The 15,708-nt window shown below is 53.7% G+C and overlaps 1 protein-coding gene across 5 annotated transcripts in view; it reads right to left on the bottom strand.

The window, feature by feature from the left end:
• Positions 1–761: 761 nt before the first annotated feature.
• NF2 (NF2, moesin-ezrin-radixin like (MERLIN) tumor suppressor) overlaps positions 762–15,708 on the bottom strand; it is a 74,987-nt gene continuing 60,040 nt past the window's right edge. For 2 of the 5 annotated variants that reach the window (XM_045791295.2, XM_045791297.2), the window contains one exon: positions 762–3,625. In XM_045791295.2, coding sequence (XP_045647251.1) covers positions 3,575–3,625 — 51 coding nt within the window. In that variant the 3' untranslated portion in view covers positions 762–3,574. Of the gene's footprint in view, positions 3,626–10,587; positions 14,199–15,708 lie in introns of those variants that run through there. The other 3 variants (XM_087857209.1, XM_045791296.2, XM_045791298.2) reach the window with 3 other exon arrangements.

The raw sequence follows: 15,708 nt of genomic DNA, 5'->3' as shown, positions 1-15,708 counted from the left end.
TATATTTACCTCCAACTCCTGGAAATTTTTGAGTATTCTGATAGGTTATTTTCGTGATTGGCCCGTACAGTGGAGACCTGAAATGTATTCTGCAATGTGGCAGGGCCCTGAGAAGTCCTGATAACGCATTACGCCGCCTGAATCTTTCATTTTACGCTGCCTGATTTGAGATAGAGGTGTCCTATAGTAGTTGTGGTCTTAAAGGATTTTAATGCATTGAAAAAACAGAAACAGAACAGAAAAGCGTAAGCTCTGCAGCAATGCTTCCCAACTTGAAGTGTGAATGCCACGTGGCCTGTGACAACAGCAGGCCTCATCTGTCCTGTGGACCGTGCCCAGGGCCCTACTGGCTCTGCAAGCCCCACACCCAACCCCCTCCTCCAGAGCCCAGAATGCAGACACCTGGAAGCAGAAGCACCTGGAGGGGTTGCCCAGTCCGGCTAGTTTTCAGGTCTGGCATTGAGGACAGGCAGGGGGCGTGGAAACACAACGCACTGGGACCCTGTCCAGGGCCCTCTCTATGCGACACTGAGTGCCCCACGGCAGCGGGGGGAGGGAGGGCGTTCCCAGGTGAAAGTATAGTAAGGGGTGCTGTCATCGGCCTGGAAAAGGTGACATGGGGCCGGAGTTGAGGCCCCAGGGCAGTCAGGGAGGGCTGAGGCCCCATCTCCTTGGCGCCCATAAGAGCGAGCCCTACCACCCAGCCCATCTTGCCGCCTCCGTGGCTGGGGCAGCAGACACACCAAAGAAGCCCAAGACACTTCTGACAGCTTAGAATTTTTATTAAAACAATCATTTAAATTACAACCATCCCCGGAATAGAAAATAGCCTTCCATGGTCTGGCCCTGACAGGAAGCGAGACTCAGGCCCCGCTGGAGCAAGTGCGGTTTGACATCTTGGAAAAGGGATGGAGCTTCCCTGGAAGCCCACGAGGGGCCTGCCTGGCCCAAGAGCAGCTGGGAGGCGCTGTCTCCCCACTGAGGCGGCCCCTCCGGGGGCTGCAAGGCCCAAGCCCTATCAGCGAGCAGCACTCTGTCCCCCGTCCTGGTTTTCTGCCTCTAGATTTGCTGTTTTGATTTGTAAGAGAAAACAGAGGGAGAGAGAAGCCTGTCCCCAAGATGACAAAACATAGTCGCGTAAGAAGTGTTACGTAATGCCACGGGGTGTTGTCTAGGGGGGCCTGGCAGGTACGTGAATAACTGAGTGGACGCCCCAGGTCAGAGCGCTGCTGGGGCCGAGGCAGAGCTCCGGGCAGGACGAATGAGGTGGTCTGTGCCCAACAGCAAAGGGCCAACAGCGCAGCCTCACGGCATGTCACCAGCCGGGCAGCCCAAGAACCGTCAGAAGTGCCCATAATGAAATCGCTGTGGCTAGGGCCCTGCTCTCAGGGGAGCTCAGCTTATTCCTTACTTAATAAGCAACCATGCCCCAAAAATGTTCACTTGGAAAGAACACAGTCACCTGAGCCACAGGCTCAAGTCCCTGAAAACCAAGCTCCTCTTTCATTCCTTTGCCTTCCAAGTGGCTCAAGACCTGAGGGCCACCACCCTCTCCGCCTATCCATCTTGGGGAGGTACACGCCAGCTCCCGCCTCCAGGGAGAGCTGAAGTGTTCCTGGATGAGCGAGGCTCTGCGGGGCACCCCCCCCCAAGTCTGCTCTCGGGCCCCAGGGTGCTCCTGCCACAGCTCACATGCCAGCTGGCTCCCTTGTGGCCATGTGGCTCGGCATTTCCCGGACTTGGAACACACACACAGCAGTTAAATAATAAAAAAACAAAGCCCGACAACATTTATATAAACCACTACCAGGCTCCTGTGCCCGGAGCCACTGTTACAGGTTCGATTTACAGGTCAGGAGGAAAGTAACTCGCCATGGAAATTCAGGGATAGCTGGTGAGCCTGTGGAGACGGAGCCTCAACACAAGGGCCAGGCCCCACATTACAGACGCCTCAGGACTCCCTTCACCGGGGCCACATCTCGGGGGAAGAGGCTTTTGAGGGACAGGGAGACACAAGGAAGCTCTCTCAGCCACAGCCATCCACACTTGGCATCCAGATGTCCACCCTGCATGCCCTAAGGGGCTTGGGGACCCACAGGGCTGCCTTCCTCAGGGCAGGGTGGCCCCAGATGGGAGGTGGCCAGCCTGGGACACCGTCAGGTCAGCCTGACTGTGGACAGAAGGCAGAAGAGTTTCTCAAAACCACGCAGGACAGCCAGAGACACCCCTACTCTCAGGAAATCTCCAGGCCCTCACATGTCTCCACTTCATAAGCCTCTTTTCACTGGTTCAGACTTATCTCCTGCTCTGTATAACAGCCCCACTGGAAGGATCTGAATGGCTGGTGGGTCACGCAGCACCACCAAACCACAGAGAAAAGAAAGTGGCCCCAAACTAAGGAGCGTGGTGCCATGTGGGTGGCTCTGTGACCTCCTGCTGCCCGAGTGGCAGGGAGCTGTGCACAGCAGGTGCCGAGCACCGACAGTGAGGGGACACCGGGCCTGTGCATCTGGCTTGTGCTGGGAGGAGCACAGGGGACCCCACACGGCCCAAGGGGGAATATAAAATAAAGGGCCGTCTGGGGTACAAGGGCAACACCAATACAATCAAGGCTTAGGAAGGGCTTGCCGGCACGTGGCCAGAGGGAAAGGTGATTCAGGTCAGCCACACAGACTGGGGCCTCAGAGCCCTCACGGAACCTGGCCGGGCTACCAGGTGCTGACTACACCAGCCCGCCCCAGGCAGGAAAGACTAAGGCTGAAGGGGGTGAGGAAGCCACGCAGCTCCCGCCTGCCTCTCGGACCCTGGTCTGAGGTGGCAAAAGAAGGGGAGCGAATGTTCTGTGTGGAACAGATTCCTACACAGCTCTGCTGGCCTCCCTGCCCCTCTGCTGGCAGCCAGCCCGTCATCACAGCTTCTGCCTAAAGTCTTCCCCCAGTCACAGCTGCCTTTCCCATTCCCCACCAGCTGGCAGCCAGAGCGCGGCCTCGGGGGCGCCTGGGCTGAAGACCCATCGCGTGGCCTGTCGTGAGCCACAGGCTGGCTCACCGGTGACATGTGGCAGGCAGGCTGGCAGGCAGGCCGCTCCGGGCCTGGGCTCGGGCGGGCCACACTCCTCGCATGCCAGTTCCTCACCAGTGGAGGAGATGAATGTTCTGGAACCCAGGATGCGGTGGGGGCAGTGGCACCAGCCTCCCCGTCTGCAGGGCTCCTGTGCACTTCACTCCCTACAACCACTTCTCTGGGCTGGGGAGGTCAGCACTGGACAGTGAGACACACACCTCAGGGTGCCTTTGACAAAGGAAGTACGGAACCCCACATCAGGTGAGGAAAGACAAATACTTCTTTAAAAATTTTAAAAAGAACTAGAACCCCACGAGAGAGCTCTCTGCAGGTCACAGTTCAAGGCAATTGCACGTGAAGGGGGTTGGGCTCTCCACTCAGCTGGGCAAAGTTCCAGAGTTCCCACGAAAGCTCCCAGCCAGCCCACCTACGATGACTCCCACGGTGGCTGACCCATCCCTCTGGTGCCGGGAGCAGCAGATGCGACAGATCCTGGGTGGCTGGGAACCTGCTAGAGCTCTTCAAAGAAGGCCACTCGGGACTTGGCGCTCTGCAAGGTGAGCTGCAAAGAAGCAGAGAAGAGGTTGAAACGGGGCTGGATTTCTGCGTTCACGCCACGTGCCGTCCTGCCTTGGGGACTAACCTCAGGGCTGGTTTGGAGTGAAAGGGAAGACCGCTCAGACAGACGCTGAAGAAGCTCCCAAGTGAGTTTCCAGAGTTGCCCAGGAACTCAAATCAGGAAGTGACAAATGAGGACATGCCAGGAGGGATGGCTGGCGGACAGGAGCATGTCAGCAGGAAAGTGTCATCAATGTCATCCTTTCACAGAGGGCAGCAGATCCCTGGACACTGTCAGAGGGTCTCACGTTCCCGTCTACAAGAGTCTCTAATGTGCCTCTGTGGGGCCCTGCCTGTGGCCGTGTCACCTGGGACGCAAGGCTCAGAGGACCAGCTTGGCGGTACAAGACTCAGGCAAGGCAGGCCTGTGTCAGACAAGGAGGCGTGTGTCCCTTCCACTGCTGGTTCCCCCGGTGGCTCCCAAAGCAGACTTGCCCATGACCTGGCAGCTCAGAGGGGGTTTCCATCGACAAGCTGGGAGGCAATGAGCTTTCTAGTTGGGGCTGGTTCCGGCAAGGAGGACAGTGTCCGTGGGGCAGTGCTCTGTCTGGAAACTACAAGGCCTTCCCAGGAAGGCTGCTGTCCTGAGAAGCACAGGGTGGGGAAGCAGCAGAAGGGAGGGGAGATGATCAGGGGTTGAGCTCCTGGCATGGTGGAAAAGGCACTAGAATTTGTGACCCCCTGAACTGCTGAACCCTAATCCCCTGACTCAGGAGGCCACTTCCAGGATCTCCCCCAACAGAAGCATCTGGCATGGACCTCCTCCAGTGCCCTGGCTCCCCTCCTGACATCACCCACTTGGGTGAGACTGTGTTCTACATCCAGCTCCTGGACTTCGCAAAGGGGGGTCTTCAGGGAAGGGGGACACAGGGTACATACTGTTCATCTTCAAATCCCCCAAACCCACTAAGCTTACTGCTTCATACCTAGTAGCAGCTCCAACAACGTTTGTTGAGTGAATCAAATGTAGGCTAGAGAGAAATGGTGGGATGCACAGGAAAGGCAAGAGCTCACACGGGGCTGAAAAGGCCCGGGCACTAATTCTCCTTTGTCACCAGCTTGCTGCGTGGCCTCAGTGGACACCCTTGACCTCTCTGAGCCTCTTCCCTCTGGAGTTAAACCACGGAAGCCGGCTGGATGGTCCGGCCCATTCCCTTGTCCTCTGCCAGTCTCTAAATCTAAAAAGTCCTTCGTACTATCTCAGCTCCCTAAAGGGTGGGGGAGGGAGGCTCGAAAGCCAAAGCTTCTCCATCAAACAGGAAGCGTCAGTGTGCTCAAATGAGACAGCTTGAGAGCCGGCTCTTTAAACCCTGCCAAATCTTGTGGCCTTGAAGTTCCTGACTAACAAGCTGAGTGTAGGGAGGCATCCGAGCTGTCTTCTTCAGTGGAACCAATTTCAGAAGCCCTCTGGAAAACCCAGCTCTATTAGGAATGGAGAGAGCTTTCATTTCTTTGCTTAAATGGAACTCCCTCTACAAGGGAGCCAAGTTTGGATGGGTTTCTCCCTAAATGCAGTCAGAGGAGAACGACCAGGAGTTATGTGCTCTGTGATAATGGGACTCACAACGGTAACCGGGAAAGAAGAAAGAGAACCTGAGAATCACTGGGACAAAATCCTCTTGGGGGAGAGTTTAAATCAAAAGGTGTGAAACCCAGAGGCTCCTGGACGGCACAGGTGGTGAAGAGTCCAACTTGGTTTCAGCTTGGGTCATGATCTCAGGGTCCTGGGATCGAGCCTCGTGTCAGGCTCTGTGCTCAGCTTGGAGTCTGCTTGAGATTTTCTCTCCCTCTCCCTCTGCCCCCCACCCCCACTCATGCTCACACGCACGTGCTCTCTCGCTCTCTAAAATAAATAAATACATCTTTTTTTTTTTTTTTTAAAGGTGTGAAACCCAATGTCTCCACTCAGGTTTCTTCCACACTCCCAGAGAAGACCTCAGGTGGGCTCCTCAGGGGGACAGGGAGATGCCCACAGCCCTTCCACACACTGAGTCACACAGAGGCAGAGCCAGGCTGCCTGATCCAAAGCCGCTGACCAGCTGGGTGGCCCTGGGCAGGTCACTTATTTGCTGTGGTCTCAGCTGCCCACTGTGAAGCGGGGATGGTGGCACCCCTTTCTCACAGGGGGACGTGCAGAGTTACTGGGAAGCACCGTGAAGCACTCAGCACCATGCGTGACGTGCGCCGAGAACTCAACAGCTGTTATTACTAATCACAGCACCACATTTTCCCCCCTACCCCCAGCTCTGGCTCCTCTCCTTCCCGTGGGGGAGCAGGGCAGAGTGCAGGTTAGAGGCGGTGCAGGAGAAGGCAGGCTCACGCATTGGGCTGGCCCTCACGGCCTCCGAGGCAGGGCAAGAGGATGCCCCCGAGAGGCCTGGCCACTTCCCCAGGCAGGAAGCCCAGGCTGTGGGGGCCTCCGAGAGCCTTCCGCCCGTTTGTCCAATGTTGGCTCCAAGAATTCCTGGATCCACTACCCGAGTTGCGTGCTGGCTGTCCCCTCGAGGTGCCAGGGGAAGGTTTTGGCAGCTCCAGCAGCGCCAGATTCCAGTTACTCAAGCACGTGTTTGTTGGGATGCAAAGCCTTCTTCGGGTGGGTAAGATGCTTCCCTGGATCCCCACCCAACACTGCATGGCAGGGGCTCAGCCTGACCTCTTATCCTGCACGAGCAGAAGTGGTACCCCAGCCCGAGGAAAGGTTTGGAGCAAAGTCAAATACCGGCCACAAAGAAGTAGCAAAGCACCGCAGACACGTGGCCTTGGCAAGAGGAGAGAGCACCACGGTCTTCCATAAGGCACTAGGCTGCTACAGGGACAGGCAGACCCACCACACAGAGGGGGCTGACAGGACTGCTGCCGCTGGGGATACTGGGAGCCTCCTGCATCGGCCCACAGGCAGACCTGACTACTGTGTGATTCCTGGCGGTCCTAATTCCATTAGGGACCCTGCCGTCTGAGGAAATTACCTCCACAAGCCCACTTATCTGCTGCTGGAACCCGTCCAGCCACCACCCCGGCCTCTGCCTGCTCTCCCTTCAGCAGCATCCTTTATCTTAGACATCAAAATGTCCTCCTCCTGAGCTAGCCAGCTCTCCCTGCGCTCGCTCGTGCAGGAAAGCAGGTGGGGGAGGCAGGAAGTGAGAGGAGGGTCTGCAAGAAGCAGCCTTGGGCTTCTTTCCTCTGCCCGGGGACTCAGAAGCCCAGGGGCAGAGGTCAGGAGGGCCTCTCGGGCACTGCCAACAGCAGCTCCCAGCTGTGCTCCGGCCTGGTTCTTCTCACCTGTGGGATCTGTCACCACCTGCTGTTTCTAGAAAGCTCACTGACTGTCACGTTGGCTGTACAGCTAGAGGCAGGAGAGAAGGGGAGGGCTCAGAGGATCATGGCACAGAGCAAGCCCTTCAGAAAACAAACTGCCTCTGTGCGTCTTTGTGTGCTCATGAGAACTGGCAAACAAGCGTCCTGGTTTCCCTGCCACCCGCCCATGCCCTAAGGTGTACGAGCCCATGTCAGCGTTTGGTCGGCCTTCTTGCTGTGACAGGCCTGGCTCTCTCCTCACAGCACCACAGAGACAGCCTGACGAAGGCCCTCACCTCCCTCCCGCAGGTCACACTGTAAGAACTGAAGCCAGTCCCAGGAGCCCCCCACCACCACCACCCCACACTCTCTTTGGCGGCCCAGCAATAGCCCTCCTTGCCCTCCAGCCTGAGCTGCTGGGGGGGGGGGGCACTGCCTCTAGGAGCAAGGGCAATTCCCCAAGTACTTGCGGTGTGGGCTCCATGACCACACTGCCAAGGCTTATCTCCACGCTCGACCAGGAAGAGGTCTCCTCCCAACTTCAGTAGGTGGTGAAAGCCTCAGGATGCGTCGCGGACAATGGCTGCAACACGCTGGGACCTGCGGAATCTGCTCCGCCTGAACACAACTAGCAACCATGTCTGCCACGCGCTGTTCAAAAGTCACACCGACTCCAGACAAGGGCCAGCCATGGGGCTCCTGGAGGTCATGCCCAGCTCCTCCGGAAGCTGTACACCACAGAGTCCCTGCACAAAGCCCCCAGGCCGCAGTGCTCTCGCCAGTTCCCTGAAGATGACTAAAAGAACATGAAGTTTCCTCACCAGGCACTGGGCTGACCCGCTTCTCTCTTCCAGCTGTCTCTTCACATCGGCCGTGTGAATATACAGGAGGAATTAAGTTCTCTCTTGACCGAACCGGCCGTGTGAATAATACAGGAGGAATTAAGTTCTCTCTTGACCGAACCGGCTGGTCAAGTCTGTCACTAATCCAATTCCATTCTGAGGAGACAAACTCCCTTTGCTTTCCCTGCTGCAGCTCTCTGCAGCTTGGTTTTTATCTTACAGGGGCTCTCATCCACCTGTTGGGCCTGGACCCTTCTTCCTGCCCAGCATCGACAGCCACGAGCCTGGCAGGGTCCTCTCTCCTGCCCATGTGTCCGTCCAACTGCCAGTTGTCTGCGGCAGCCACCAGGCTGTGAAAGGGCAGGAGAGGGAGCCACTCAGAAAGCTACACCTCTTTCAAGCTACCACAACTCTGTGGTATCACCGCACAGACACGTCCATCTGATCACAACAAGCTCAGATACGGGAGACACATACGTCTCCTTAAAAAGACACAGGCGGCTGGATCCTCTCAAGCCTCGGCAGCAGCAGGTGCCCAGCAGGTTCTCCCCAACCCAGGCACGCACGCCAGACGCAGACTCAACTGGTTCCTGCTCACTGGGTAAGCATTCCAGGCGGCCCATCAAGATTCGACGATCTGGCACTTGCCCACTTCTGAGAAAGGGCTCCGGGGTCTGGGGACAGCAAGCCTGGAAGGCACCTGTGACAAGCAGCAGGCTCACCAACCCCTCCCAGCCTGCCCACCAGGGGAAGGCGGCCAGCTACAAAGGATCCTCCGGCATCATTCCCAAGAGTGCCCCCTGCTGGAAAAACACAACACGAGGTGGGCTGCCAACTCTCCTTCCAGCTCTCCTCTAAAAGTCCTTTTGGGGGAATCATTTCCCAAAGTGATGGGAGGGTAGCGAAATGTATTCCGGCACGGAGCCTGCAGCAGCAAGGCTGCTTGATTAAGAATGAATTACACTTTCATCAGCACATACAGAAAATTGATTCACAAGGCCGCATGTGATAATCTTGTTCCTAAAGCAAAAAGGGGCTGCGTGGGGGTAGGCAGGACACAGAGCCACTTCGGCTATCAGTGACAAGAGAAAGGAAGCTCTACAATTAAGCTGGGAGAACAAAACTAATCAGAGCACCAGGATTCCTCCAACTAGTCTCTGGAGGCCTTGCCTCAATCTACTCATCCCGAGGGAGGAAAAAGGAAGGTGGGAGGGGGACCGTCGAACTCATTTTAAACAATAAGACCCACAACGCTGAACCCATTTTAGATACTAACCTAATAAACTCTAGGCTCGGAGACTCTGCTTGTCCCATAAAAATGCAGCGGAATTGAAATGCAAGCCCTAAAATCATGTTATACTTCCTCTCCGCCACTACATATTGAAAACGAAGGAGCGGGGGAGGGCACAGATTCAAAAGGACAGGCAGATTCTCTGGCGCTGGGATCCACCAGGAGAAAGCCAACTCTGGAGCAGAAAGGTGACAGCCAAATCCAACAGCGGCAAATTCCAACATAATCTTCGGTTTCGGGTGTAATCAACATTCCCCGTTCCAAATCAGAGTCGAGGGGGCAGCGCCAGGGAAGGGGGAAAAGTTGCCATAAAGTGGCCAGATTAAGCATTTCTGCAGTCTTGCTAGTGACGGCTTGCACCCAAATGCCATCTGGTGATGTGCATGGGGAGAGAGCTGTGCGCACACTTATTCCTAAGCAGAGGTGGGATGAAAGGCCAAGTCCATCCCAATTAACACATTCATTCAGTTTGGTATTAGCTTCTTTATCTGCTCTGGAGAGAAATCGGCCAGGGAAAACCCAGAGGGTGTCTTTCGTAACATTAATCCTTTAGGGACCTAAATCAGGAAGATGCCTGGAAACGGAGGTGTGCCTGTGTCTTGAGCCGCCTGTGTGATGCTGGCACGGCCCTTTGCTACCCCGTTCCTCCGCCTGGAAAGTGGACTAATCAGCCTGATTCACCTCACTGGGCAGGTAGAGGCCAACTCACAGCCACGGCGTACTCTGAGCGCCGAGTACCTCAGCAAAAAGGTGCAGATATACTGATGTCATTTTCAAATTGCCAATATCAGAAGGGAAATCACGGCAAGGATCGTAAGAACAGAACCTCCAGGCCGCAGAATGAGTTTGCATCCCGTCTCTTCCCTCCCACTGTTGCAGTAACAAATCAGGTGCCGGAGGAAAGCTGCACTGAAACACATCTTCAGAGCTGAGGGACCAAATGGGATGTTTTACTGCATCCAATAAGGCCCAATAATGTCCTCAGGCACTTCCAAATGGTTGTAAAATATCCTAGGAGGGCAAAGCAGGCTTTGTACGCTCCTCAACGCCTCCCCAAAGGGCAACTGCCTGACTGGGTGAAGTCTCCCAACCAAAAAGAGGAACTAGGTCGTGGTCTTTCGGAAAAGAGGCTGACAGAACCTTCTATCTAGAGAGCTACCAGAAACAGGCAAGACAACAGTAAGCCCTCGCCAGTGGAGAGGGCCGTGGACATCTAGCTGGTGCGCGTGTGAGGTAGCAGTGGCCCCTGGGGATGAGCCCAGGTGTCCCGTCCAGGAAGACCATGCTCCTTGAGACCAGCCCACGCCTCCCAACACCTTCCCTGAGCTTCCCACAAAGCGGGGAAGAGTTCGCCACTGCCCTCTCTTCCAAGTGTTTTCTATCCACACCTGCCATGCTGTTGCTCCTTGCTAATCCTTGCTCCCACCCTGCGCCCATCCCCCTTTCTTCTCCTGCACCCCCTCCCGACTCTGCCACCTTTCAACAACAAAAGAAAGGTTCTGGAGCTGGGGAGCCAGCGCGCTCCCTTTGATGCCAGGGCAGAGAATGCCACACCAGGCAGTGCTCAGTTTCCAAAGCAGGCAGAGCCACTCGGATCGAGCGACCGGGGTCACATGAAGCACACATGACCAACGGAAACCGTTCAGAGCCGGCCAACCAGAGGTCACCAGGGAGGCTCTGGCCGTTTGTTTTAATTGTGGGAGACGCCTTTCACGCGTGTTCAATCTCAGCCCGTGATTTATCGCTTCCCTGGGCGTTTTAAGTGTTCTACTTCACTTTGCCAGCCCTGCATCTCCAGGGGAGTCCGTGCAAATTGAAGATGACATTGGACTTTTATGTCTTACTGATCTGAGAGGCGGCTACAGCTTCCAAGGTTCCTCATTCCTGTTTCTCCACCAGTGCAAACTGCAGCTGGGCCTTCATGGCTCCAACCATTTACTAATAAAATAAGCTTTCTAAGCTCTACAACCCCCATGATTTCTCATCTGTCAATTCCCTTTGAAATCCTGTGCTTCCTTGGAGATCAGGGGCACAAAAATGATGACACATTTACAGGCACTCAGACCAGCTCGGGATCGGGGAGTGAAACCTGTCCCTTGAGAGGGGATGAAAGCAGGACCTTGATATGTGCAAACTCTGGGACTGCATTTTCACCTCCCAAGTGTGCAGCACAGCTGGCCACTACTCACCTTATCAGCACTGTGGCTCTGAAGCCCACGACACCTGTGTCCCCCTTACCCCAGCCTCACTGCCGGACCTCGCTCCCTCACTCGAAAGACTCAGGGGCCAGGAATATGTCACTGTCGCACTCCCTGAGAATGAAATGAGCCTAGGTTCTTAGGGGCGGCTTTTGATCACTAGGTGCCCCTCCGGGTCAGGTGCAAATGCCAAACCAGTTGCACTGAGTATCAGTTGTGGGGGGGGTGGAAATGTGGGAAGTTATGATTAGCAGGAGGAGCAAAAATATACCCCTGCAAACTCACATCAGATTTGTAAAAAGAACCAGGGAAGTTAATTCTGGCTTTTTCAAAGTTTTTACCTCCAAACACATTAATTAATTAATTGCTGAGGTGTTATGGTGAACTATTTCCTGTGTATTATCTCATTTAATCCTCATAACAATCCTGGGCATTAAGGACTGTTTTATTCCCTTTTTACAGGTGAGGACACTGGGCTTTAAGAGAAAGTAAGAATTATGGAGAAAGTACGTGGCAGAGCAGTGGTAAGCTCAGTTAACCAGGCCAGACAGCCTCTTGGCATTTCCAAGGGAACACGGTAACCCCTGAACCTAAGGGTAAACCCCTGGAATTAGCTTAAGCGCTCCTCAGCCCCCGAGGGTACCGCGCAGTGTCGGACACGGAGGCCTCACAGGCAGGCAGAGGAGTACTGAAGGCGAGGAGGAGGAGGAGGCACGTGCCCGGGTTATGGCAGGCAGGTAGACCCATTCTTTTCTTGAAGAAATCTATGATCAGAAAACATTGAAAACAGAACAAAAAGCAGTGCAGGCTGGTTTGAACCAAGACTAATGAGCGCTCAGGACACTGGAAACTCTGAAGTTCACCACCAGCCCTTACGTGTATCTCATCCTGGACTTTGTAGATGGAGCTCCGCCCTTCACATTCTCGGCGGCCGCACTTCCAAAGCCCACCGTGGTGTTTCCCTTCAGCGAGGCTCACTCTGGCCCAACCCCAGAGCTACCCTGGTACAGGCAGGCAGCTGCTCGGCAAGCGTGGTCACTGGCTGCAGGGACCACCGGAAGTCCAGACGATGGAAAGGGTATCAAACTTCACGTGTAGCAAAAACTCCATTATTTCATCTAGTGATCCTGAGATAAGTCCAGCTGTATTAAAAGCCAAGTCCATCCTTTTATTAACCCTCAAGTAATCAGAATTCTTGATTAACTGGAACATGGCAGCCTGCTTTGAAAACAAGTTCATATCAAGATGTTTAAAAAAAAAAAAAGGCTTCTGTGAATGTCCTAGGAGCAGTACAAATTCGACTACAAATCAAACCTCATTTGTCTATAATAAGAGCTCAGTGAGAACTGACGGACAAAATCAGGCCCCCGAAGAATCTAAACGTTCTGAATCATTACAGAAAGAAGAAAGATGAAATCCTCTCAAGGTGGAATGGTATGGTCATACACAGGCATAGCTGACAGCACAGGCTCAGCCGAAAAGGGACTTTCTGCTGGACCCTGTGTGAGCCGCGGAGTCCAGGAGACCACAGTGGATCCACTCCACGGTCTTCTGGGCACCATGGGGTCACTACCTGACAGGTGATCCACTTGGCCTGCCCAGTTCCGGGGTTGGTCATACTGCCCTGTTCACAGCGTGCACTGCTTGGTGTTGGGGTGTTCAAAGCCAACATGTGGTATGAAAGCTGAAGAAAGAGGAGCCTGCTAACTCAAAGCATCACACACAGATTGGGGTTCATGCTATGGGTTCTTGGAACCACTGACAGATAGAATCCATCTTGTAATGAGATCCATCTGGGACTTTAATAGCTAACCTCTCTTGCTTGGATAACAACCGCAAATAAGATCTATCTTATGCCAGATCTCACTTTTTGGTAGATAGCTTCCAATGAGTTTATCTTATTCTAATAGCAGAAACTGCTAAGGACACCAAAGGACACATCCTACATGACGGTCAGGAGTTGGTGGGCCCACCGGCTTGCATACCGCTGGGGCTCAGGTGAGGACAGAGGGAGGATGTTACGTTATTACCGGGCATAATAAATTCTCCCCACTGCCAAGGCACGCTGGGAGGATGATGAACTGTTGCAGAAGGAAAGCAGCAATCGTTCCACTAATTCACTCAACAACCACTGACTGCTCGTCTACCGGGTGCCAGCCACTGTCCCAATGTGAGTTCACGCTGACCACGACCCTGCCCCAGGCTGTGGTGGAGCTGGAGCAGAGACGGCCTTTAGAGCGCCGGACGGATGGTCCACTTAGACTGACTACAAATAAGACCACTGTGCTGGTGGTTTGCTTTACTTGGAAAGAAAATGGTCGTGTACAGAAAGGGGAGGCTCTAAAAGAAAATGAGGGTGTGCGGGCAGCCCCTTCCTTCCACCACCAGAAGTAGCCGGGTATGACCATGGGTCTTCAGAAGCTGTCACCACATGAAAGGTCTTGATCTGGAGTTAAAGACACTCAAATCCCATTTCCATGCTAGGGCTATTTATCTGAGGACTACACCACTGAGACAAAGGACTTTCAGACAGACCTCACTGGACAAGAAGCCATGACCATCCCCAGCCCAACGATGACACAAGATGTGAAGGACAGCCAGTCCTACAGCCCCATGACATGCTCTTCAGAACGAGGCAGACTTCTGGACCCCTGGAGGCTGGTCTGGCCCCAGAAGGTGGGATGCCTGCTCTCAGACTCAAAGCATGCTGCGGCCAGTACCCGGGCGCCACCTGCCCTCGGGAGGGCTCCGCATGGCCCAGGGACAGAGACAGGCAAGCTCATGCATGGGTTAGTATCACAGAGGGTAGTACCATCACCACATACAGAGTACCTGGGAATAACCTACTTTGAGGGCTCAAATGCAGATAGGTCTTCTGCCTTGGGCTTGAGGCTAAACCAGAAAAATAAAATGAAGAAAAACAAAAACATACCCTGTGATATCAACAATGCCACATGTGCCATTTGCAAAATGCTCAGACAGGCCTGAAATTGTGACAAGTGACTTCATTTGTTTATTTTTATGGCTTGGAAACAGGTCTCTCCGGCTTTCAGCACGCCAGGTTCCCGTGGCTGAGGGACCGACTCACCGCAGCAGCTGCAAAGATGAGACGACTCCGGGTGCCCAGACGAGGAACTGGGGGCCGGGGCAGGGGAGCCTGAGGCAGCTCCTTCGAGGGCTGACTGGCTCACTGGCCCAGTTGTCGTTTTACCTCTCGGCTCCCTGGCTGAGGCCTCACTTTAGCTCCTCTTTTGCTAATTGTTTAACAATTTCGTTTTGGAAGGGAAACCCAGTAAATGACGGGAGCCAGAGGAAAGAAGAGTGTGGAATGGGGAAAGGCCTTTCCTTCTTGGTTATGCTAGTGAAAGGAATGCTCTACTGACTGCACCCATCAACAACGGCAAGGAGCTACGGAGCCCTCAGGAGTCTTCACATACAGCTCAACTACTGAAAACAGATACTCCTGGGGCGCCTGTGTGGCTCAGTCTGTAAAGCATCTGCCTTCGGCTCAGGTCATGATCCCGGGGTCCTGGGACTGAGCCCCACGGCGGGCTCCCTGCTCAGCGGGGGCCTGCTTCTTCCTCTTCCCGCCCCCTGCTCATGCTCTCCCTTGCTATCTTGCTCTCTCTCAAATAAATAAATAAATTTTTTAAAAATAAAAATCTTTTAAAAAAAGAAAAAAAAAACCACAGAGACCCCTTAACCTGGGACACCACTTTAAAGACTAAGGTAAAGATTAAAAAAGTAAACCTATCTAAACTATCGTGGTCAAAACTCAATGAACAGTCTAACCTTAATGACACCTCTTTTACAGGTAAAGCCTGACTCTGGGCTATCAGTCAGGAGCAGACGACCGGCAGGAGAGGTCATTTCTGCTTTGCCCGACATGAGAAAAGTACACTCTTGGGCTGACATGTATATGGGATTAACCTTCCCTAAAATGCTGAAAGCTCAAAATATCAGTAGAGAACGATCTGAAACTGCTAGCAACATAAAGTCTCACCTTTTAAAACATTAACGTTCTTCTAGACACTTTTGTGTAAGTTTTTCAACGTTAAAATTCAGAAGTTGGTTTCTTTAAAGCAAGAACAGAATTGTTTTTATAGTCCTTGCCACTTAAAAACCCAAAAAGACTAGAGGGAGAGTCCATACTCAACAGCCTCCGTCTCATTTTGCTTTCTCATGAAGTAAGGCAGCTCCCTGGGCAGAACTCCCCTTGGCTTAGAAGACAGAATTGCTTTCCTGCTAAATGATGGATCAAAACCCGTCTCGTAACAGTGATTCATTTCATCAGAGCTTTTAACAGGCTCCCCTTCCATCAAGCCAATGGGCTCACAATCACTGGTGGATTTAATTCCCTTTCTGGCGTGAGTTAAAAAATTTCCTCAACTAAGTATGTATA

The sequence above is a fragment of the Ursus americanus genome, chromosome 30 (assembly GCF_024610735.1).
Source record: "Ursus americanus isolate L20-20 chromosome 30, mUrsAme1.1.p, whole genome shotgun sequence".
Classification (NCBI taxonomy): Eukaryota; Metazoa; Chordata; class Mammalia; order Carnivora; family Ursidae; genus Ursus; species Ursus americanus.
This window is presented reverse-complemented; position numbering and strand designations above follow the sequence as displayed.